The following is a 24332-nucleotide window of genomic DNA, read 5'->3' as shown; positions in this document are numbered from 1 at the left end:
GTTAGCTCTTCTCTAAATATTTGATAGAATTCGCCTGTGAAGCCATCTCGTCCTGAGCTTTTTTTAGTTGGAAGATTTTTAATCACAGTTTCAATTTCAGTGCTTGTGCTTTGTCTGTTTATATTTTCTATTTCTTCCTGGTTCAGGCTTGGAAGTTTATACCTTTCTAAGAATTTGCCCATTTCTTCCAGGTGGTCCATTTTATTGGCATAGAGTTGCTTGTAGTAATCTCTCATGATCCTTTGTATTTCTTCAATGTCAGTTGTTACTTCTTTTCATTTCTAATTCTGTTGATTTGAGTCTTCTCCCTTTTTTTCTTGATGAGAGTGGCTAATGGTTTATCAATTTTGTTTATCCTCTCAAAGAACCAGGTTTTAGTTTTATTTGAAGGGCATTTTAAACACAAAATTTCTTCACTACCTTTTAACCCAAGAAGATAGTAACAAGAAAGACACAACTGCAGAAGGTAATGTGGCTTATGCTTTTATTTCATGAGAGTTTAAGAAATGGATATTATCAATCCTCCAATAAAGTGTGTGGGAAGGTAAGCTGAGCATGTTGGACAATATTTCCTCTCTTCCTAGGAAGTCTTTCAAGTATGGTTTTATTGTTATGAATCATACAATTCTGTAAAATTTTAGGCAAAGTCTCAGTCACATATGATTATAAACATACATACCAAAGACAAAGGTAAATGACCTTGATTGATTGTCATTTGGTGTAACTGTGGTGTTGACTATCCATTTTTTGCACCTAGTGCCGAATTCTGAGTTTTCTCTTGTTCCCTCAGTCATAAAACAATGTCTTTTTCCTTCAAAAATAATATTTAATCTTCAGCCCTTTAAAGATTTTTTCAGGTAACTCTTCTCGTATCATTAGCTTTTCTTGGGGCAACTCATTAATACATTGATTTTGAAAAAAGTATATTAAACTCAACACATGATGTGATTTGTCTTTATTCTAAAGATAATCTTTTCATTCTTCCTTATCTTTTTAAATATGTATTTGTTTTAGATGTGTCTATTCGTGTAATAATGTATATTGCAAATTTCACTGGCTGGAAATATGAAACACTGGGCTCAATATAGGAGCAAACTATAATTTAGCATCAGTAAAAGATTAGTAATTAAAATACTAATAGCATGCAAATGGAATTTTTTATACAACAGAGAATTTCAAGATGTTAAGTCATGGAGCACTTAGGCAATAGAAATGTGACCTTGATGCTTACCCTCAACAACAAAATGAGTAACAATACCAGTTGCAATTCCTATGATTGCTGCAATTGCCAATGTGAAAAGAGATAGCCTTATAGGGTCCCAAAATTGCTGTCTTCTTTGATATTCAACTCATGGGTAATCAGCTTCTGAAAATTCACCTGGTCTGTGATAATGGAAAGAAAAACAGTAAGACAAAAAAAAATTTATTATGGTACTACTCTATGTCCTCTTGCTATATTCCTCTATGAAAATAGTTTCCACTGCTAATTAACAATAAGGTACTTAGATTTTGAAAAGAACACAAGTTTTTAGTTTGTTTACCCTCCCCTAACACCCCAGTCCCAGTATGTTTTAGTTAAAGCTCTACTGATATTGACATTCAAGTGAGAACATCTTCCCACTATATTTTGTCTAACATATTGGCAATTTGAAATTTGGGTGGTGAAGTACAAAGGCTCACTTAATAAAAAGATAATTTATAGATAACATTTTCATATTTTAATAAGGAAATTTTAGCAACAAAATTATATAATAATCTCATCAGTGTCACTTGATTAAAAGATTTTAATACGTATACTTTTTTAATGACCTTAAAATTTTTCTTAATGGCTTGTTTTAAAAGTAGCAACATTACTCTTGAAGTCCTGATCACAGTTCTTCACATTTTTATTAGTACCTTCCATTGAAACCACATATTGCAAATTGTACTGGATAAGACTCCAGTCCCCATGAAGACTCTTCATTTCCATTTCTCTCTTAACTTGTCCCAACTCATGCACTACCTGCCCACCCAATATATCTTAAGCCACTTAAATTATCTTTCTCCACTTGAGACCTGGTATTTATTTACTTTATTTTCTTTCTTTTTTTTTTACTTTATTTTCTTTTACTTAAAAAATTTTATTTATTTATTTATTTATTTTTCTTTCTTTTCTGAATCCCCAAATAGGATTCAATATTTATTATTTTGCAAGTGAAATTTTTGGAAAAGTTTTTATGTTTTTAATTTTATCTTACAAATATTTATTTAAACTTGATTCATTAAATGAGATAATCTTAAGAATAATATCTACCACATTATAATAGTGTTTCAGGAACAATTCTAGAGCCCAAGAGGTATAAAGATTTTAAAGCATAGTCCTTGCCTGCAGGACACTCACTTTAAAAGAGGTTGCAGACATGGAAACAAGTAATTAATATATAGTGTGAACTGTGCCAAAATACAACTTTGTACAAGAAGACAAAACAACCTCTTGGAGTGCTGTGTCAGGGAGTTTTATCAAGAAAGCAACATGATTGAAATTTTGAGTGATAAAAGTTCTCCAGGTATAAAAAAGGAGAAAAAAACAGAGAAAAAATAGCATGTGTGAAAAACAAAAATAAAATAAAAAACTCTAGGGATATGAAACAGCATTTATCACTAATAATTAGTACTGGGAAAAATATATGCATAAAATATGGATTTTGCCCTCAAAGAATTTATGGTCTCCCAAAGTATATCCATGATTGCAAGTCTTTCACAGCATTGTTGTACTAGAAAGAGGATATGGTAAGGCTGGTGGGCTGGACCAGCTCATGAGGAGTCTTATGATCCAAAGTAAAGAGCTTGAAATTGACTCTGCAGGATGTGGGGAATCAATAAAAACTTTAGTTAGGCTGAGAATTTAGAATAATCACAGAGGTATGAATGAGAATTACAGCAAGAGTGCAGACAGGAAGACCCGTTTAGAGGTCATTTTGCAGGTCCAGGAGAGAGAGGGTGAGGGCCTGAACTAAAGCTATGGCCTGTGGGGTGGAGAGGAGGAGATGGATTTAGCTGTAGTCCTTGAGCTTTGTTGACTGCTTAGCTGTGGGACAATGAAAAGATTAATGGCTCCCTTGTTTCCATGATTGTGTCTCCAGGCACAGGAAAATTTAATGAAAAGAAAGTGTTTCCAATGTAGACATAAATGTTGTTAATAAAGAGCAATGTGCTCTCCTCATACTTGGTCTGAGCCAAATGGAAAGTATCCATTTTATATCTTCTCTTTGACTCATTTTATTTAAATTGTGTCACTAACAAACACCTGTTTGCATAACTGTAATAAAAGTAACTATTAAAATTGGTATCACACAGCCCAGAAACAATTAAAAAGTTACTTATGTCCGTGCATGCAATGCATTCCTACTCACGGATAATTGAAGTCTCCATTTCCAAAATCTTTGGCATTAAGTATTCTTGATTATTTAGTTTATAGATATTTTGGTTGCTGCAATTTTTAAAAATTCTTACTTCCTCTTTCCCTAAGCTTTGTCAATTTGGTTGTAGTACCCTGAGCACTTCAAGAAGCAAGAAATGACAAAAATCAAATCTATGGGGGTGATGTTATATTATATTATGATAACACTATCATGGTAAGGAGATTTTTTTTATCATGGCCACATTTAATTTTAAAATGAGTTTTGTCTGGTAATCAGCTATTCTCAGTCTGTTATAACTGGAATATTGACTTTTTTCTCATGTGGAAGCTGAAATAAGTTTTACCAAATACTCATTTCCATGTTTTGAAGTAGAGCTGGAGGGAGCAATATGCAGACACTAGCTAATTGCAAAGGTAGTGGTGTTTACCCTAATAGGGAAAAATAAGGTCGTAAAAACCCAACAAAGTATTCAGAAAATTTAAAGAAATTTGTTAGCTAGTCTGTTATGAAATGTTTGTATGAGCATAATAAACAAAATGCATTCAAGGCAGTGTTAAGTGTACAATGAGCTTTGAGAACTTGGCTATGATAAATTAGATTTTTAAAAAATGTATAACTGGTTCAAATTTTGAAAAAAAGATTGTTTTATTTTAATCACATTTAAAATCCCTTTATATTATTCCTGTATGTTTCTTCTGATTTGTACATTACAATTTTTTATTCATTGAATATGATTCTGGTGATAAATGGAACTTTTTATAGCCTTTTATGGTACCTAGTATTGCATCTGTTTAAAACAGAGAATTAGGCCTAAGCTTGTTCTTTTTTAAAAAATGCATTAAAAGGAACAAAATATAGGAACTAAAGTCTTTTGGTAACTTGAATAGAAGTAAAATTTGAGTGGTTACACAAATGAAGTACATGTGGAAATGGTATTAGAAAAAGCATGAAATTCAGCAGCAGAAATCTAAGGTTCAAGTCTTCGGTCATATATTGACCTTTTATCTTGATGTCTCTGATTCTAAGCATCCCTTGTCTATTAAATTAGGGTGATAATATCCCCCCACATTCCAAAGTGGTTGTAAGGATTTTAAGAAAGTGTATATGAGATATTTCATAATTTCTGAAGAACTATATGAATAGAAATTGTCAGAAACCATAAGCTTATTTGAGAAAAATAATAGATTATTCTACTACTCTGCATCTAACCCTAATACCTAACATAATTCCTCACATAAATGTTGCTGCTCTTTGAATGAATGAATGAATGAATAAGTGAATGATGAATGAAAGAATTGCAGTCTAGGTCCTACATCCAGAAAAATAATTTGCATACAAAAGCTAAAGAATTCTAAAATGTGTTATTTCAATACTTACTAAACAATTATTTCATAAACACTATGTTTTAGGTGGTAATAATTATTGAATACACAGTGAGTAAAGTGAAAATACATGGTCCTTGCTGTCATAGTATTTGTAGTCTAGAAGCGGAAAGATGAAACTAGTAAGCATAGAGATCCTTAAAAGTTGTGGTAAGAGCTATGAAGAAGATGAATAAGATATCTGTGGTCGAAAATAAGACTGTATAGATTAGGTAGGGAGAGGGGGACTACATGAAAAGAGTAAAGGAGTCCTCTCTTCGAAGGTAATATTTATGCTGAGATGAAGTATGAGGAGAACGTATAGAAAGTTGCAAGTTTGTTTCTGGCAGATAGAAAGTATGCAAAATGCTTGCATTAGAAAATAAGTTGGCCAGTTGGAATTGGCCATTAAAAAAATTATCATGGATAAGCAGTTATAAACCAATGAACTGTTTCCTGGCTTAAAATATTGTTAATAATAGAAACATTTCAGTTTCTTTGGCAGAAGAAATTCCTTCTATATTACTGCAGAGGTAGCTCCCATTTATATTTTTCCTCTATCTAAGCACATGCTGCTATTTCATTCTTGTGACTTAGCTAGATACAGCGGATAAACTATGTTATCACAGACCAAAAAGATGTATGTAAAAAAAGCTCAGTCTTACACCTTTCTCTCTAGAGAGTCTCACAAATGTTTTGATCAAGAGAGCAAATATAATCTCTACTACTGCCCCCTCCAAAATGACACCTGGGTAGATTAGCAATTAAGCCAGAGAGTTACATCCTTTTTTAGAGGCAGGCTCTTTGATGATAAGCACTGTAATCATACCTAAATAAACAGGTGAGAAATAAACAGGTGAGAAAGTTTGCCCCTTCCCAATCACTGGTTGTAATGAGCTCTATAATTAATATATCAAAAGTAGCTGGTAATTGGATATAAGACAATTGCTTACTTGAGAGAGCCTACAGCCAGTTCAGTCTTGAATTTTAAGTTTATTTAAGCAATTGAAACACAGCTGCTTTTCCACAGTTTCCTTTACTGAACTTTTCTTAAAATGGAGGCTTTTAATATGACAAAATCGATTGGGGTTCTAACTAGTGTAGTTTAAGAAGCATTGTGCAGAAGTAGGCTACCTTCACTATATCTTGCGTTAAATGGCATGAGTATCGTGCTGTGCAGTGGATCCTTGTTGCTTCTTTATTTTATGTAGAGTAGTTTATATCTTTTAATAATATACTCCTAATCTGTCACTCCCTCCCTCTCCCCTTTGGTAGCCATAAGTTTGTTTTCTATGTACAAATAAATAAATAAATGGGTGTCTTTAATGTTAGGCACATTGGGGCAATTGTTATATCATTAAGACATGTCCCAGCCCCTCAAGCCTCAGCATAGGTAGATCTTTTAGATTCTTGATCTTAATGTGAGAATCCATGGAATAAAAGCTGTTCAAAATCCAGTGAAATATGGAACTACATGGAAAAGCCATAGTACTTTTGACCAGATTAAAGAACAATGAGTTACAAATAAGTCATGACAATGAAAACGTGTAAGATAGCCTATTAGTACCTAAATTATTATTTCAGAATTTTCAAAGTTAATCCATTTGTTCCCTTTTAAAGAGTTAAATTGAAATACATGTAAGCATGTCTGGTTAAGATGGATTGTACAAGTCACAAGAGGACACTCATGATGAGAGAGATATCCCCAGGCTATAGTAAAACATCCTTAATCACCAAACGTCACTACCAGGTATACTCTGGGTGACATAATTAAAGAGTCAGATAACATAAGGGTTACATTTAAACTTTATATTTGGGATTTATTTTCTGCCTGTCTATTTTTCTTGGTACGACTGCAGCCACTAATTTTTTTTTAATTTATTTTTTATTTTAATTTATTTTATTTTTGGCTACATTGGGTCTTTGTTGCCATGCGTGGGCTTTTCTCTAGTTGCGGCTAGTGGGGGCTACTCTTCATTGTGGTGCGCAGACTTCTCACTGCGGTGGCTTCTCATGTTGCGGAGCGTGGGCTCTAGGCGTGCAGGCTTCAGTAGTTGTGGCACGCGGGCTCCAGTAGTTGTGGCATGCAGGCTCAATAGTTGTGGCTCACGGGCTCTAGAGCGCAGGCTCAGTAGTTGTGTCCCACAGGCTTAGTTGCTCCGTGACATATGGGATCTTCCCGGACCAGGGTTTGAACCCATGTCCCCTGCATTGGCAGGTGGATTCTTTTTTTTTTTTTTTTTTTTAAACATCTTTATTGAAGTATAATTGCCTTACAATGGTGTGTTAGCTTCTGCTTTATAACAAAGTGAATCAGTTATACATATACAATATGTTCCCATTTCTCTTCCCTCTTGCATCTCCCTCCCTCCCACCCTCCCCATCCCACCCCTCTAGGTGGTCACAAAGCACCGAGCTGATCTCCCTGTGCTATGCGGCTGCTTCCCACTAGCTATCTATTTTACATTTGGTAGTGTATATATGTCCATGACACTCTCTTACCCTGTCACATCTCACCCCACCCCCTCCCCATATCCTCAAGTCCATTCTCTAGTAGGTCTGTGTCTTTATTCCCGTCTTGCCACTAGGTTCTTCATGGCCTTTTTTTTTTTTTCCTTAGATTCCGTATATATGTGTTAGCATACTGTATTTGTTTTTCTCTTTCTGACTTACTTCACTCTGTATGACAGACTCTAACTCCATCCACCTCATTACAAATACCTCCATTTCATTTCTTTTTATGGCTGAGTAATATTCCATTGTATATATGTGCCACATCTTCTTTATCCATTCATCTGTCGATGGACATTTATGTTGCTTCCATGTCCTGGCTATTGTAAATAGAGCTGCAATAAATATTTTGGTACATGACTCTTTTTGACCTATGGTTTTCTCAGGGTATATGCCCAGTAGTGGGATTGCTGGGTCGTATGGTAGTTCTATTTGTAGTTTTTTAAGGAACCTCCATACTGTTCTCCATAGTGGCTGTATCAATTTACATTCCCACCAACAGTGCAAGAGTGTTCCCTTTCCTCCACACCCTCTCCAGCATTTATTGTTTCTAGATTTTTTGATGATGGCCATTCTGACCGGTGTGAGATGATATCTCATTGTAGTTTTGATTTGCATTTCTCTAATGATTAATGATGTTGAGCATTCTTTCATGTGTCTGTAGGCCATCTGTATATCTTCTTTGGAGAAATGTCTATTTAGGTCTTCTGCCCATTTTTGGATTGGGTTGTTCGTTTTTTTGTTATTGAGCTGCATGAGCTGCTTGTAAATCTTGGAGATTAATCCTTTGTCAGTTGCTTCATTTGCAAATATTTTCTCCCATTCTGATGGTTGTCTTTTGGTCTTGTTATGGTTTCCTTTGCTGTGCAAAAGCTTTTAAGTTTCATTAGGTCCCATTTGTTTATTTGTGTTCTTATTTCCATTTCTCTGGGAGCTGGGTCAAAAAGAATCTTGCTGTGATGTATGTCATAGAGTGTTCTGCCTATGTTTTCCTCTAAGAGTTTGATAGTGTCTGCCCTTACACTTAGGTCTTTAATCCATTTTGAGTTTATTTTTGTGCATGGTGTCAGGGAGTGTTCTAATTTCATACTTTTACATGTACCTGTCCAATTTTCCCAGCACCACTTATTGAAGAGGCTGTCTTTTCTCCACTGTATATGCTTGCCTCCTTTATCAAAGATAAGGTGACCATATGTGTGTGGGTTTATCTCTGGGCTTTCTATCCTGTTCCATTCATCTATATTTCTGTTTTTGTGCCAGTACCAAACTGTCTTGATTACTGAAGCTTTGTAATATAGTCTGAAGTCAGGGAGCCTGATTCCCCCAGCTCCATTTTTCGTTCTCAAGATTGCTTTGGCTATTCGGGGTCTTTTGTGTTTCCATACAAATTGTGAAATTTTTTGTTCTAGTTCTGTGAAAAATGCCAGTGGTAGTTTGATAGGGATTGCATTGAATCTGTAGATTGCTTTGGGTAGTAGAGTCATTTTCACAATGTTGATTCTTCCAATCCAGGAACATGGTATATCTCTCCATCTATTTGTATCATCTTTAATTTCTTTCATCAGTGTCTTATAATTTTCTGCATACAGGTCTTTTGTCTCCTTAGGTAGGTTTATTCCTAGATATTTTATTCTTTTTGTTGCAATGGTAAACGGGAGTGTTTTCTTAATTTCACTTTCAGATTTTTCGTCATTAGTGTAGAGAAATGCAAGAGATTTCTGTGCATTAATTTTGTATCCTGCTACTTTACCAAATTCATTGATTAGCTCTAGGAGTTTTCTGGTAGCATCTTTAGGATTCTCTATGTATAGTATCATGTCATCTGCAAATAGTGACAGCTTTACTTCTTCTTTTCCGATTTGGATTCCTTTTTTTTCTTTGTCTTCTCTGATTGCTGTGGCTAACACTTCCAAAACTATGTTGAATAATGGTGGTGAGAGTGGGCAACCTTGTCTTGTTCCTGATCTTAGTGGAAATGGTTTCAGTTTTTCACCATTGAGGACAATGTTGGCTGTGGGTTTGTCATATATGGCCTTTATTATGTTGAGGAAAGTTCCCTCTATGCCTACTTTCTGCAGGGCTTTTTATCATAAATGGGTGTTGAATTTTGTCATAAGCTTTCTCTGCATCTATTGAGATGATCATATGGTTTTTCTCCTTCAATTTGTTAATATGGTGTATCACATTGATTGATTTGCGTATATTGAAGAATCCTTGCATTCCTGGGATAAACCCCACTTGATCATGGTGTATGATCTTTTTAATGTGCTGTTGGATTCTGTTTGCTAGTATTTTGTTGAGGATTTTTGCATCTATGTTCATCAGTGATATTGGCCTGTAGTTTTCTTTCTTTGTGACATCTTTGTCTGGTTTTGGTATCAGGGTGATGGTGGCCTCGTAGAATGAGTTTGGGAGTGTTCCTCCCTCTGCAATATTTTGGAAGAGTTTGAGAAGGATAGGTGTTAGCTCTTCTCTAAATGTTTGATAGAATTCACCTGTGAAGCCATCTGGTCCTGGGCTTTTGTTTGTTGGAAGGTTTTTAATCACAGTTTCAATTTCAGTGCTTGTGCTTTGTCTGTTCATATTTTCTATTTCTTCCTGGTTCAGTCTCGGCAGTTTGTGCATTTCTAAGAATCTGTCCATTTCTTCCAGGTTGTCCATTTTATTGGCATAGAGTTGCTTGTAGTAATCTCTCATGATCGTTTGTATTTCTGCAGTGTCAGTGGTTACTTCTCCTTTTTCATTTCTAATTCTATTGATTTGAGTCTTCTCCCTTTTTCTCTTGATGAGTCTGGCTAATGGTTTATCAATTTTGTTTATCTTCTCAAAGAACCAGCTTTTAGTTTCATTGATTTTTGCTATTGTTTCCTTCATTTCTTTTTCATTTATTTCTGACCTGATCTTTATAATTTCTTTCCTTCTGCTAGCTTTGGGGTTTTTTTGTTCTTCTTTCTCTAATTGCTTTAGGTGCAAGGTTAGGTTGTTTATTCGAGATGTTTCCTGTTTCTTGAGGTAGGCTTGTATTGCTATAAACTTCCCTCTTAGCACTGCTTTTGCTGCGTCCCATAGGTTTTGGGTCGTCGTATCTCCATTGTCATTTGTTTCTAGGTATTTTTTGATTTCCCCTTTGATTTCTTCAGTGATCACTTCGTTATTAAGTAGTGTATTGTGTAGCCTCCATGTGTTTGTATTTTTTACAGATCTTTTCCTGTAATTGATATCTAGTCTCATAGCGTTGTGGTCAGAAAAGATACTTGATACGATTTCAATTTTCTTAAATTTACCAAGGCTTGATTTGTGACCCAAGATATGATCTATCCTGGAGAATGTTCCATGAGCACTTGAGAAAAATGTGTATTCTGTTGTTTTTGGGTGGAATGCCCTATAAATATCAATTAAGTCCATCTTGTTTAATGTATCATTTAAAGCTTGTGTTTCCTTATTTATTTTCATTTTGGATGATCTGTCCATTGGTGAAAGTGGGGTGTTAAAGTCCCCTACTATGATTGTGTTGCTGTCAATTTCCCCTTTTATGGCTGTTAGTATTTGCCTTATGTATTGAGGTGCTCCTATGTTGGGTGCATAAATATTTACAATTGTTATACCTTCCTCTTGGATCGATCCCTTGATCATTATATAGTGTCCTTCTTTGTCTCTTGTAATAGTCTTTATTTTAAAGTCTATTTTGTCTGATATGAGAATTGCTACTCCAGCTTTCTTTTGATTTCCATTTGCATGGAATATCTTTTTCCATCCCCTCACTTTCAGTCTGTATGTGTCTCTAGGTCTGAAGTGGGTCTCTTGTAGACAGCATATATATGGGTCTTGTTTTTGTATCCATTCAGCCAGCCTGTGTCTTTTGGTGGGAGCATTTAATCCATTTACATTCAAGGTAATTATCAATATGTATGTTCCTATTCCCATTTTCTTAAATGTTTTGGGTTTGTTATTGTAGGTGTTTTTCTTCTCTTGTGTTTCTTGCCTAGAGAAGTTCCTTTAGCATTTGTTGTAAAGCTGGTTTGGTGGTGCTGAACTCTCTCAGCTTTTGCTTGTCTGTAAAGGTTTTAATTTCTCCATCACATCTGAATGAGATCCTTGCTGGGTAGAGTAATCTTGGTTGTAGGTTTTTCTCCTTCATCACTTTAAGTATATCCTGCCACTCCCTTCTGGCTTGCAGAGTTTCTGCTGAAAGATCAGATGTTAACCTTATGGGGATTCCCTTGTGTGTTATTTGTTGTTTTTCCCTTGCTGCCTTTAATATGTTTTCCTTATATTTAATTTTTGACAGTTTGATTAATATGTGTCTTGGCGTGTTTCTCCTTGGGTTTATCCTGTATGGGACTCTGTGCTTCCAGGACTTGATTAACTATTTCCTTTCCCATATTAGGGAAGTTTTCAACTATAATCTCTTCAAATATTTTCTCAGTCCCTTTCTTTTTCTCTTCTTCTTCTGGGACCCGTATAATTCAAATGTTGGTGCGTTTAATGTTGTCCCAGAGGTCTCTGAGACTGTCCTCAGTTCTTTTCATTCTTTTTTCTTTATCCTGCTCTGCAGTAGTTATTTCCACCATTTTATCTTCCAGGTCACTTATCCTTTCTTCTGCCTCAGTTATTCTGCTATTGATCCCATCTAGAGTATTTTTAATTTCATTTATTGTGTTTTTCATCATTGCTTGGTTCCTCTTTAGTTCTTCTACGTCCTTGTTAAATGTTTCTTGCATTTTGTCTATTCTATTTCCAAGATTTTGGATCATCCTTACTATCATTATTCTGAATTCTTTTTCAGGTAGACTACCTATTTCCTCTTCATTTGTTAAGTCTAGTGTGTTTTGACCCTGCTCCTTCATCTGCTGTGTGTTTTTCTGTCATCTCATTTTGCTTATCTTACTGTGTTTGGGGTCTCCTTATCACAGGTTGCAGGTTCATAGTTCCCGTTGTTTTTGGTATCTGTCCCCAGTGGCTAAGGTTGGTTCAGTGGGTTGTGTAGGCTTCCTGGTGGAGGGAACTAGTGCCTGAGCTCTGGTGGATGAGGCTGGATCTTTCTGGTGGGCACGTCCACATCTGGTGGTGTATTTTGGGGTGTCTGTGGCCTTATTATGATTTTAGGCAGCCTCTCTGCTAATGGGTGGGGCTGTGTTCCTGTCTTGCTAGTTGTTTGGCATAGGGTATCCAGCACTGTAGCTTGCTGGTCATTGAGTGATGCTGGGTCTTGATGTTGAGATGGAGATCTCTGAGAGATTTTTGCCGTTTGGTATTACGTGGAGCTGGGAGGTCTCTTGTGGACCAGTGTCCTGAAGTTGGCTCTCCCACCTCCGAGGTACGGCCCTGATGCCTGGCTGAAGCACCAAGAGCCTTTCATCCACACGGCTCAGAGTAAAAGGGAGAAAAAATAGAAAGAAAGAAAGAAAGAAAGAGGCTATAATATAGTGAAGTAAAATAAAGCTATTATAAAGCAAAGCTATACAGACAAAATCTCCCCCAGAAGCATATACATATACACTCACAAAAAAAAAGGAAAAGGGGAAAAATTAATATATCCTGCTCCCAAAGTCCACCTCCTGAATTTGGGATGATTCGTTGTCTATTCAGGTATTCAACAGATGCAGGCACATCAAGTTGTTTGTGGAGTTTTAATCCGCTGCTTCTGAGGCTGCTGGGAGAGATTTCCCCTCCTAGTCTCTGTTCGCACAGCTCCTGGGGATCAGCTTTGGATTTGGACCCGCCTCTGCGTGTAGGTCGCCTGAGGGTGTCTGTTCCCCGCCCAGACAGGACGGGGTTAAAGGAGCAGCTGCTTCGGGGGCTCTGGCTCACCCAGGCCGCGGGGAGGGAGGGGTACGGAGGAGGCGGGGTGAGCCTGCGGCGTCAGAGGCCGGCGTGACGTTGCACCAGCCTGAGGTGCGCAGTGCGTTCTCCCGGGGAAGTTGTCCCTGGATCACGGGAGCCTGGCCGTGGCGGGCTGCCCAGGCTCCCGGGAGGGGCGGTGTGGAGAGTGACCTGTGCTCGCACACAGGCCTTTTGGAGGCGGCAGCAGCAGCCCCAGCGTCTCACGCCCGTCTCTGGGGTCCGCGCTGATAGCCGCGGCTCGCGCCAGTCTCTGGAGTTCGTTTAGGCGGCGCTCTGAATCCCCTCTCCTTGCGCGCCGCGAAACAAAGAGGCAAGAAAAAGTCTCTTGCCTCTTCGGCAGCTGCAGACTTTTTCCCAGTCTCCCTCCCAGCCAGCTGTGGTGCGCTAACCCCTTCAGGCTGTGTTCACGCCGCCAACCCCAGTCCTCTCCCTGCGATCCGACCAAAGCCCGAGCCTCCGCTCCCAGCCCCGCCCGCCCCGGCGGGGGAGCAGACAAGCCTCTCGGGCTGGTGAGCGCTGTTCGGCGCCGAGCCTCTGTGCGGGAATCTCTCCGTTTTTCCCTCTGCGCCCCTGTTGCTGTGGGATCCGCGCTGTTAGCTGCGGCTCGCGCCCGTCTCTGAAGTTCGTTTAGGCGGCGCTCTGAATCCCCTCTCCTCACGCACCAGGAAACAGGGAAGAAAAAGTCTCTTGCCTCTTCGGCAGCTGCAGACTTTTTCCCGGACTCCCTCCCGGCTAGCTGTGGTGCACTAACCCCTTCAGGCTGTGTTCACGCCGCCAACCCCAGTCCTCTCCCTGCGATCCGACCGAAGCCCGAGCCTCAGCTTCCAGCCCCGCCCGCCCCGGTGGCTGAGCAGACAAGCCTCTCAGGCTGGTGAGTGCTGGTCAGCGCCGAACCTCCGTGCGGGAATTGTGGGAATCTCTCCGCTTTGCCCTCCACACCCCTGTGGCTGCGCTCTCCTCCGTGGCTCCGAAGCTTCCCCCCTCTGCCACCCGCAGTCTCTGCCCGCGAAGGGGCTTCCTAGTGCGTGGAAATCTTTCCTCCTTCACTCCCACTGGTGCAGGTGCCATCCCTATTCTTTTGTCTCTGTTATTTCTTTTTTCTTTTGCCCTACCCAAGTACGGGGGGAGTTTCTTGCCTTTTGGGAGGTCTGACGTTTTCTGCCAGCGTTCAGTGGGTGTTCTGTAGGAGCAGTTCCACGTGTAGATGTATTTCTACTGTATCTGTGGGAAGGAAGGTGATCTCCGCGTCTTACTCTTCCGCCATCTTCTCTCCTCTCTCCCCACTGTCCGGCCTGCCGTCCCCGCGACTGTCACGGCTTCGGCCGCCGGGGCACCTCCAGAGCCGGCAGCCTCAGTGAGGTCACCCTCCCCTCGGGCTCCGGGGCAGTTCCGTGAGGGCGGAGGGAAGAGACCCCGAGCAGGGAGTTCCAGCTCTGAGGAAACGCGGGTTCTGTTCAGCGCGCGGTGGGTGGGACCTCTCTGGCAGGTGGATTCTTAACCACTGCGCCACCAGGGAAGCCCCTCAGCCACTAATTTGAGACACTTTATAACACATGGTTTGGCACAGTACTCTGTGCCCCTTTTTAAACTTAATCCCTTAGTGCTTTAGTTTATTCAGTTATAAAATTGGGATTTGAACCAGCTCATTATTTGAACCAGCTCATTACTGAAATACAAGTATTGGCCTTACTTTTCCCATTTCCATACTTCATAATATAGTTGGTGTGTGTGTGCACGCTCACGTGCATGTGCATGTGTTTGATTTTCTAAGGTTATTTCACCAGAGGCATTTATGAGATTATTGAATAATTGTGTGTTGGTTTAGCATTAATTGGCTACTTCTCAGCTTCTCTGAGCTAATTGTAATATACTGCTTTCCAGGGATATATATATATATATATATATAAATTGGGTTGGCCAAAAATGTTCATTTGGATTTTTCCGTAAGATGTAATGGACCCAAACAAACTTTTTTGGCCAACCCAATATATATGTGTGTGTGTGTGTGTGTGTGTATATCACATTTAATTTTTAATAAGAGAGACTTTTAGGATATAGGCACTACAGTACTTTATTTGTGGATTCAGAGACAAAGCTTGTCCTAAGCTTTGTAAACTCAGGTATTATCTACTTTCTCTAAACTCTAAATAGATTAGAAGTTTTTCCAGTACTTTTCTCTCCCACAGTCTTACTATGTGACTACTGAGATCATGGTAAAGGTCCTAAAACTACATATTAATAATAATACGATTTGTTTATTCATGTAAAATATGTCAGGTGTTTCCAGACAAAGCTCTGGTAGTACTGAGCTTGGAGTATACCCAGAACCACATGACCCATGATCTGGTCAGCAGGGTTGTTACATGTCCTTTTGTTATACTTATTTCAATTCTATTTAAGAACATTTTATTATATGCCTAATATATTCCAAACACTGGGGATACAAAAATTTAAAAACAAAACAACAATGACATAGACTTTGTATTCAAGGGGCTTATGGTAGAGTAGAAAGACATAAAATAATAAAATCAACACAGTGTCATAGGAAAATAATAGATTTACTGACTATCGTAATAAGGAAACAGAGGATCAAATAATAAAAGTTGTTTGGGAAAGGAACAGAAATGGGTACAGATAAGACTTCTCAGATAATATGACAGCTGAGCCAGGACTTGAAAGATAAAGGGAGTTCTCCAGTATGTGATACAGGTTAACATGCTGCCCCTTTTACTCCTTGCTTACAAGCAGAACAAATTCTCATTATCATGAAAGCACCTTTTGAAACAGAAATATGACCGTAGGATTTATTTGAAAGTCAAAGAAAACTCCCTGATTAATAGCATTTTCCACTACTACTCAAAAGAAAAATTGATAAAAATGACAAAAGAGAACAATTCACATATTTCAGATAGAAGATGAGAAGTGAAAAGAGTTTAAGAGAATCTGGGAAACCAGTCTAAACAGTCTAATTTACTTCAGTTTATGGCAGTGCAGTTCTCTTCAGGAGATTTCTTTCTATGGAAAGACTTGGCTACACTGGAAAACATGAGTCAAAAACATTGGCAAAATGATGGGTAGTAAAAAAGAGGAACTGATTGTATTGTTGCAGCACTTAAATGATCTAGCTATCCAAGTAGTGACGACACTAGTATTTTCATGACAAGGCAAAATCTGCCTTGAACTTGATAAGAATTTCAAAGACAAAAACCATAAATCAAAGGACTCTGGCAAGAAATGTCCTTGGTTTTGTACCAAAGGCACATGTGATTATATTCTGTAAATGGCATAAGTGACTGCAGAAGCACAAGGAGCTGGCAAAGTGGGGGGAAACTGGGGGAATTTCAAGTATGAGTTAGTTGTCAAAATTATCTTCCCTATCGGCCAGATGTGACTGGTTTGGCAGGCAACGGAGGAGGGCAAAGCTGCAGAGTGTGGGCAGAAATTGCATAGCATCTTGATCCTTTACTGGAATGTGTGCTGTATATGTAGAGGGAAGAGGGGGAGGCAGGAGGTTAGTCTTATTAAATCTTATTTACATAGCGCAACATAATATAAAAGCATGTAAGATATTTCAGGATATCAGTGACAACAATTTCATGTTTTCCAAAAAATTTTTTAAGACCTATGAGTTCTAGAGCCAGCATAAGATCTACTCCCCTTTGTAGCTGCCCTTCAAAATCGTAATTGCCATTTTATAAGCATCCAGAAGCAACCTCCTTCCATGCTATAATATCAGCAAGGTCAGCTCTACCTCTGAAAGCAGCTACACAAGCAACAATATTTAGTAACTTAATTATTTATGTTACAAATATGAGTAACATTTCTACTGTTTCCCCATGTCCTTCAAAGATATGCCAGGCATTTCAAAATCTTTTATTTTCTGGATGACTATGAAAATTGCATTAAAATGATCCCATTTTTCACCTCAAGAAGACTTTATGGTTACTATGACTATCAAGCACACTGTTAAAAAGACACCTTTGATTTTATTCATTGATTCAACATATGTTCATTGAGGATCTACTTATTTCAGACACTATTTTAGATAGTAGAGAAATAGCAGGAGTGAGGATGTATTCTCTGCCTTCACATCTCCTGGTGGAGAAGGCAGTGAGCAATAAATAAGTCTACTCATATATGTAAAGTGCCAGGTAAGAGGATAGCAAATGAACAGGGATGAGGTGGGATTAAAGAGATCAGGAGAAACCTCTCTGCAAAGGTGACATCTAAGCAGAGATATGAATAAAGCGAAGGATGGAATCATTCAGATATCTGAGGGGAAAGTATTGTAAGCAAAGGGAACAGTAAGTACAAGTGCCCTGAAGTGGGAGGAGACTGGGTGTTTGCAGAAGAGCCACAATGTCAATATGGCCAGTGTGCAGTGAACCAGCAGAAAAGGGGAAAAGATAAGGTCAAAGAGAGTCATATACCAGTTCATAGCCTAGCAGACCATGTTAAGGACTTTTTTATGTTATTCTGAATGAGAAGGAAAGCCATTATAGAGTATTGATCAGTGGAATATAATGGTCCTTTTAAAAGAATCACTCTGCGGAGAATACTCCGTGGTGGTGTTGGGGGTAGCATGAAGGGTGAGAGCAGGGAAACTGGTTAGTGGTTCAGATGAGAGATGATGGTGGCTGGGATTGTGAGACTTTGACAGTGAAGAGATCGGAATATATAATTAGATTCAGGATGTATTTTGAAGGCATATCTGACAGACTTTGCCGATGAATTAGTTGCAGAATGTGAAAGAAAGAGAAGAAGGAAGGAGGATTCCGACGTGTTTTAGCCTGAGCAGGGGAACAAAACATTTTGAAGGCCTTGAGACCTCTTTCTCAAAGTAGTGCTTCTTTGGAACTCTGATGTACAACACCGATTTGAGACAGAGCTGTTCTGCGATGGAGAGGGTACACAGAACTCTACCAGTATGTAATTTCCCCATTGAGACACATTTGCAAGAATTAACTGCTGACTTTCACAATGACATACAAATTCTTTAGCGCAACCTGAAGGTCCCTCATGATGGAGTTCTTGGCAGCCTGATCTGTCACACAGCCCCTTCTCATCTCTCATATTTGATTCTCCAGCCTTTACCTGCCATACACCCGGGGAGCACCTAATCACTTTTCAAGTGTCCCTCTATAAAATCTTTTCAACATAGGAAAATCTTGGGGAGGCTTTGACCTGTAAGAAAAGAACCAACAAGACAAGCAGTAGATATAAACATGAGCCATTTATTCCCTCTCTGTCCCAGGGCCTCAGAAGAGGTAGGAAAGGCTGGTATCTAGAGAAACAGTCTTTGACAGAGAGACCTGCGTCCTCTGAGCCTAGTTGCAGTTACGAATGTATTTGTAAGTCTGGGAGTAGGGATTTAAAGACTCCTTACTTGATTTTACCTTGGAATCCATATAGAAGCTTAGAATTCATAGTTAAACATAACTTATAATTAATCCACTCAATCACCAATGCTACAGTCCCCATTATCATATCACTGCTATAATGTTGGCCAACCTGTTCTTGAAACCCTTCCTTCCTAACTTCCTGAGGAAATTCCTTTTACCTTTAAATAACCTGACAGTGGTTTTTAGGAATGCATTCCTAAACTTTATATCCATTACATTAGTTATATTTCCTTAGGATCATATAAAATGGATCTAATCCTCTGTCACATGTAATTCATTCAACAAGTTCTTATTGAACACCTACTGTACGGCCAGCACAGTTATAGGACTGGGTATTTGCTGATGAACACATCTAGGTCCCTTCTGTCACATAAATTAAAATCAGGTGAACATTTCCAGTTCTTTCCACCAACGGGCCAAATCCCCTTACTGCCTTGAGAAAACAATAAGGGACATGTTGAGTAAGCATTTCTCATAATCTATCAGTAACTGAGAAATATTAATAGGAATTTTACAACAGGTGAAAATAAATGATGAAAGCACAGCTCTCTGAGAATTTTGTAAGTATGCTTTTTTCATTCAGAATCTAAGGTTTTGGCTTTGTTTTAAAAATCAACCAACTAAGTCATGCTTGTCAAAATTAGAAATAGAGAACCAAGAGTTTTTGTTGAATAAAGTCATATATTAATTTGACTCAGTAACACAAAGGAAAGAAAGATGAGTTGGCCAAGGGTTTAAGTACAAAAGAGAAGTTATTTTGTGAAAACTATATAAAAATCTTTTAATAAAGTGTGACCAATATTTTTCAAATCCTTACGATCACTCTTACATGAGTTTCTCTTTGGGCATATTTCTATGTTTGTTCTTAATGTTATTAAAATGTTACCAGGAAAACCCGTTTAATTAATTTGAAGTAGGTGAAGTGAATCCATCAGATAACTGATGCCATTAAGATGAGAATTTAAATATCTGACTATTCTAGACTAAAGAAATGTAAATAATGAAGCTTAAGGTAAATAAGGTACACTCCTCCATGTGCAGCATAAATATTTATGTGCTAATCAGGTTTTCTCATGGAAGCAGCCCTAAGGGGAATTCTTTTTATGTCTTACACATGTCTTAACATACTTGAATTCAACCTGAAGCATAGATACACATTATATATTCTGTTTGGGCACATTCCTCTCTCTCCACTTCTTGCCAAAGAGCATTCATTTCTGGAAATGCCCCTGGTTAGTAATACCTCTTTAATGACATGGGTTAACTGAGGTTAACAAACTTCCTTAAAACACACATACACACACACACAGTGACATGTACACACAGTGACACACACATGTTAATGGAGAGAAGCAGCAACAGAAAACTAATACAGTATTTATTTTAAATGCAGTTTTGAGTGCACAAAGGAACCTTTGAACCTCAGCAATATCCACAGACTCAGAGCCTTCTTCCCCAGTGTTTAGCCCTATATATGACACAGTGGAAGTAAATCGCCAACAGTGGACTTTAATTGTGGTCTACTGTATGGTCTGTTAAAGAGCGTAACGTTTGTTTTGAGTTGAGATATAGTATACTATAGTAATTAAAAGTACCCTCAGGAGTCCAGCTGTTCCCTTTTAAATCCCATCTTAATGCTTACTAGCTGTGTGACTTTAGGCAAGACATTTAATCTCTCTGTGCTTCAGGGTTTTTTTAATAAGCAAAATGTGTATAATAGTATCTACTTCATAAATGTCTTATAAAAATAAAATGAGACAATATATGTAAAGTACCATAAATGCATAAAAGTTTTTGCTGTTATTAAAATGCTACTAATTTTGCTGATCTTTTTAAAAACCCATTGTTTTTCCCAGGAATAACTGAATCCAACTATCTTTCCTCCTTTTCAATATTGCCATTTTATTTTGCTTCTCACTCTAATGGAATATTTTTCTGCACTCTTATCTGACTTTCTTGCCTTGAAACATAAAACAGCTCTAGTAGAAGTCCAAGGATAGGAATGGAGAGTAACAACTCTTCAGTCATTTGTCAGACATGGTATTAAGTGCCCTCAAAATAATCAAGGCCATCGTGCATTTTGATCCCATTTTTTAATGCCTTATTTAGGTGAAGCTTACCAATTAGATATGGTTTCTATATAAATTCCATATTGTATTAAGCATGATGCTGTAACATAATTGAATCTCAGCACTATAACCCCAGAATGCATCTATTTTCCCTGATTTTACCTTGTTGGCCTAGTTTACATTTGAAGCTTATACATCTAACACAATTTTCACTCATGTCATTTTAGTATTTCTGAAATTATTCCTTCCCTTACATTGAATCTCTTAATAAACACATTCTCTTTACAAAAATATTATGACTACTGTTATGACAACTCAGACATTCTTTCCTGTTGTATTAGGAGACCATGAAATAGATCGCCCAATACTTGCAGGTGGCAGTAGGTTCTACTACTTATTATTACCTTTACAACTTCTTGATAAACTTTTCTGTTCTTTATCTAAAAAGGAGGGATAATGGCTCTCATTTTCTGGACTGTATTGAGTTAATATAAATTAAATTCTGAGCACAGTGCCTGACAAATAATAGGCAGTCAGTTAAATGAAAGTGTTATAATTATTATTCATCAACTTGAAACTATAATTCTTTCAATGGTACTCCCCAAATGCCACCTTGGGGAGGGCAGATTTCTGTGACTTCCACTTCGGAACATATCCTCTCTGCCATCATGGTGCTGAGCAGTTGATACGTTGTATCTCAAATTCATCCAACAATTCTGTCATGCAGTTATTAGTAGCCTGATTTAACAATAAATCAACTAAGGCTCAGATTAATTTGGGTTAGGTAAGATTGGCAAGAATTGGGACAAGAATTTAAATTCAGGACTATGATTCTAAGTCTCAAATCATTTCTGTATTCTACATATCTTCCTTTGCTAATTAAACCCAGAGATTTGGGTAATGCCTGCCTCATTATGTCCTTACTGAACTGTCATAATGGAATCTTAGCTACTCCCTTTGTTTTCACTTTTCCTTCCTAGCAGTCTGTCCCAGCACCTTGTGAACAGAGATATTTTGGAAATCTCATTTTTGATGGTGTTTCTTCCACTTAACTGTCTCTTCAGCTACCTGCTGTCTCCTAAATCAAGCCTAGACATTCACTCATAGCTCTAAACCTATCTTTTCAGCCAGTTGGTTGCTGTTTTCATTAAAGTTCCCAGTAGCTTGTCTACCGAACTATCTTTAATTCCCTGAACATGCTCACACACTTGAATGATTCTGTTCAAGCCGTGGCCTCCCTCAGTTTTGCTCTTTCCTACCTCTTCCCCAGACGTAAGTCCTACCCACCCTTCAAGATCCAGCTCAAATATGTTTCCATGGAGGCTTTCTGAATCCCTAGCTAAAAATGATCTTTCTCTTCATAATTCCAAACATCTTTGGGGTTAATATTCTTCTGTTATATGTTGTGCTCTCCCTACTGCATATATGTTCCCTTAGTGACCTCTATCTCTCCAACTTTAGATTAATAATAAATAATCAAATATTATTTTTATTTATGTTAATGTCTTTTCCTCCCCTGCTAGGCTGTAAATTCCAAAGGGCGTGGATAGTACCAGTCTTGCTCATTGTTTTATCTCCTGTGTCTAGCAGTGCCTGGTATATAGTAGTTGTTCAATAAACATTTTTTGAGTGAGTACGTAGATACTATATTCTACTTTATTTAATTATCTGTTATACTAATAATCTTCTCTACCCCTTTTAGGTAATAATTTCCTAAAGGGCAGAATCTGTGACATTCTTCTTTAAATCACTCACTGAGTTCATAAATATATGTTAAATACATTAATAAATCTTCCCTACACAAAGTTTGCTCTTCAGGAAATAAAATTTCAGAATATTTGTATTTCTAATATTGTTCACTAAATTAAATATTATACAGCTGTATTCTTATACATCAAAGAAAAATATCCTAGATGATTGCTTCTAGATAATAAACTGGGGTTTCACTAGTCACTATTTTATTGAATACTATTTGGAACTAACTCATAAATACCAATAGGAATAATATATAATCCTAAGAATTTGGCCATAATGGAATAAAGGTTTGAAGTTGACTGAAGCATGTTGATTTGTATAAAAACCAACTCAATAAAGCCTCAGTCAGAGTCTCCTAATCCTGCTGAAGTTTTACTTTGAATAAACAAATTTAAGAAGTTTGTTTTCTTAAACAGTTCAGAAATAACATTTAATCTCATCCTTACCACTAAATTAAATTTACATGCATGGGAAATATCTTGGTAGCCCAGTTCTAGATATTACATATGTGTATAATTACATTTGCAAATATTTCATAATTGAAGTTGTCTTATCTCCCAGTTATTCTGGCTTAGTAATATTTTACTCTGAATCATTAAAAAATTTTTAAGTCTGCATCTTTGCATTGAAGGGTTCTTCTTTTGCTTGAAATATTCCCTCCCCAGATATCTACAGGTCTCACCTTAAGGACTCTCTGATTAACTTAAAATAGTCCATCTCACTCTCTATCCCTTTATTCTTTTTCATTTTTCTTTGTTGTACTTATCGTTACCAAAATTACTATATATATTTTATTTTTGCTTATTTTCTGTATCCTCCATTAAAATACGTTAACTTAATACCAGATACATGATAGATATCAAGGAGCTATCTGATGATGAATAAATGAGCTTAACCTTTAACTTATCAGTTGCCTTCCTATAAAGAATCATTTATTGCTCTTTCAGTATTTTATAGCATAAACCTTTTTATCAGGTTGAACTCTAAGTTTGTGTCAAAAATATATTCAGTTGTTTGTAATTATTTTTCAAATGTTCATACAGCTAAACAAGAAACACATAGCTGCATAATATAAGTTTCTCAAGAGTAGAAGTTTTGATTTAACACTCATTTTTTTTCTGTTCAATACAGTAAGTCAGCATCCATGGGAAATAGCTCCCCTTCTAAATTTACTCAGACATATATTTTAACTCTAAAAATTTAACTGGAAGCAGTTTATGGAGTACCTACATTACAACCTTTAGTTGGTACTAGAACAATCTCAGGAGTGATGGTCATGTCACATGAAAGGCTCCTCTTCATGAGGAGAACTTTCCAACTTCGATCACCATTAATTTGCATTTAAATTTTTAAAAAACTAATGTAACAAAAGTATTGCATCAATGAGCATTTTAGTAAAATTTTTGATATAATAAATTATTAGTTTGAGTTTCACTTTATGGAACTACAGATGGAAATTAGGTAGTCATATTAACACTGAAAACTCATTCTTTCAAAACCTATTCTCTAGGCTTATAATAATAATTAAAGGGGTAATGTCACTTTAGTCTCTTTTAGAAATGCTTCCATTTCATATTAAAAACAGAGTCATGGCAATGTGATGACCAGATGTTGTAGTGACTTTTGATATTTAAAAGGAGTCTGTGTTCCTGGAAATTAAATATTTAACAAAGCACACACACATTTGAATATTGACCTGAATGCTTTCCCCTAAGATTGGGATCAAAGCAAGGTTGTCTGCTATCATCACTCATTCATAGTGGAGGCCCTAACTAGTTCAATGAAGCAAGAAAAAGAAATTAAGAACATACAGAATGATAAAGAACAAACCGCCTTTATTAACATATTATATAGAAAATATCTGAGTACCGACCAGAAAGGGATAAGTATGTAAGCTTATAAAGACCACAGGATAGCAGAAAACATATAAAAATCAAACTATATTTCCATATATCAGCACTGAATGAATGAATATTGAAATTATAAATG

General features: G+C 37.4%; 1 protein-coding gene across 1 annotated transcript in view; it reads right to left on the bottom strand.

The window, feature by feature from the left end:
* The window catches only part of TMPRSS11F (transmembrane serine protease 11F), an 87482-nt gene that overhangs the window by 28275 nt on the left and 34875 nt on the right, over positions 1 to 24332 (bottom strand). The window contains 1 exon segment of the mRNA XM_036852237.1: positions 1232 to 1383. Coding sequence (XP_036708132.1) covers positions 1232 to 1383 — 152 coding nt within the window.

Source organism: Balaenoptera musculus, chromosome 5, assembly GCF_009873245.2.
Source record: "Balaenoptera musculus isolate JJ_BM4_2016_0621 chromosome 5, mBalMus1.pri.v3, whole genome shotgun sequence".
Classification (NCBI taxonomy): Eukaryota; Metazoa; Chordata; class Mammalia; order Artiodactyla; family Balaenopteridae; genus Balaenoptera; species Balaenoptera musculus.
The sequence above is the reverse complement of the archived record's forward strand: the minus strand, read 5'-3'. Positions and strand labels throughout refer to the sequence as shown.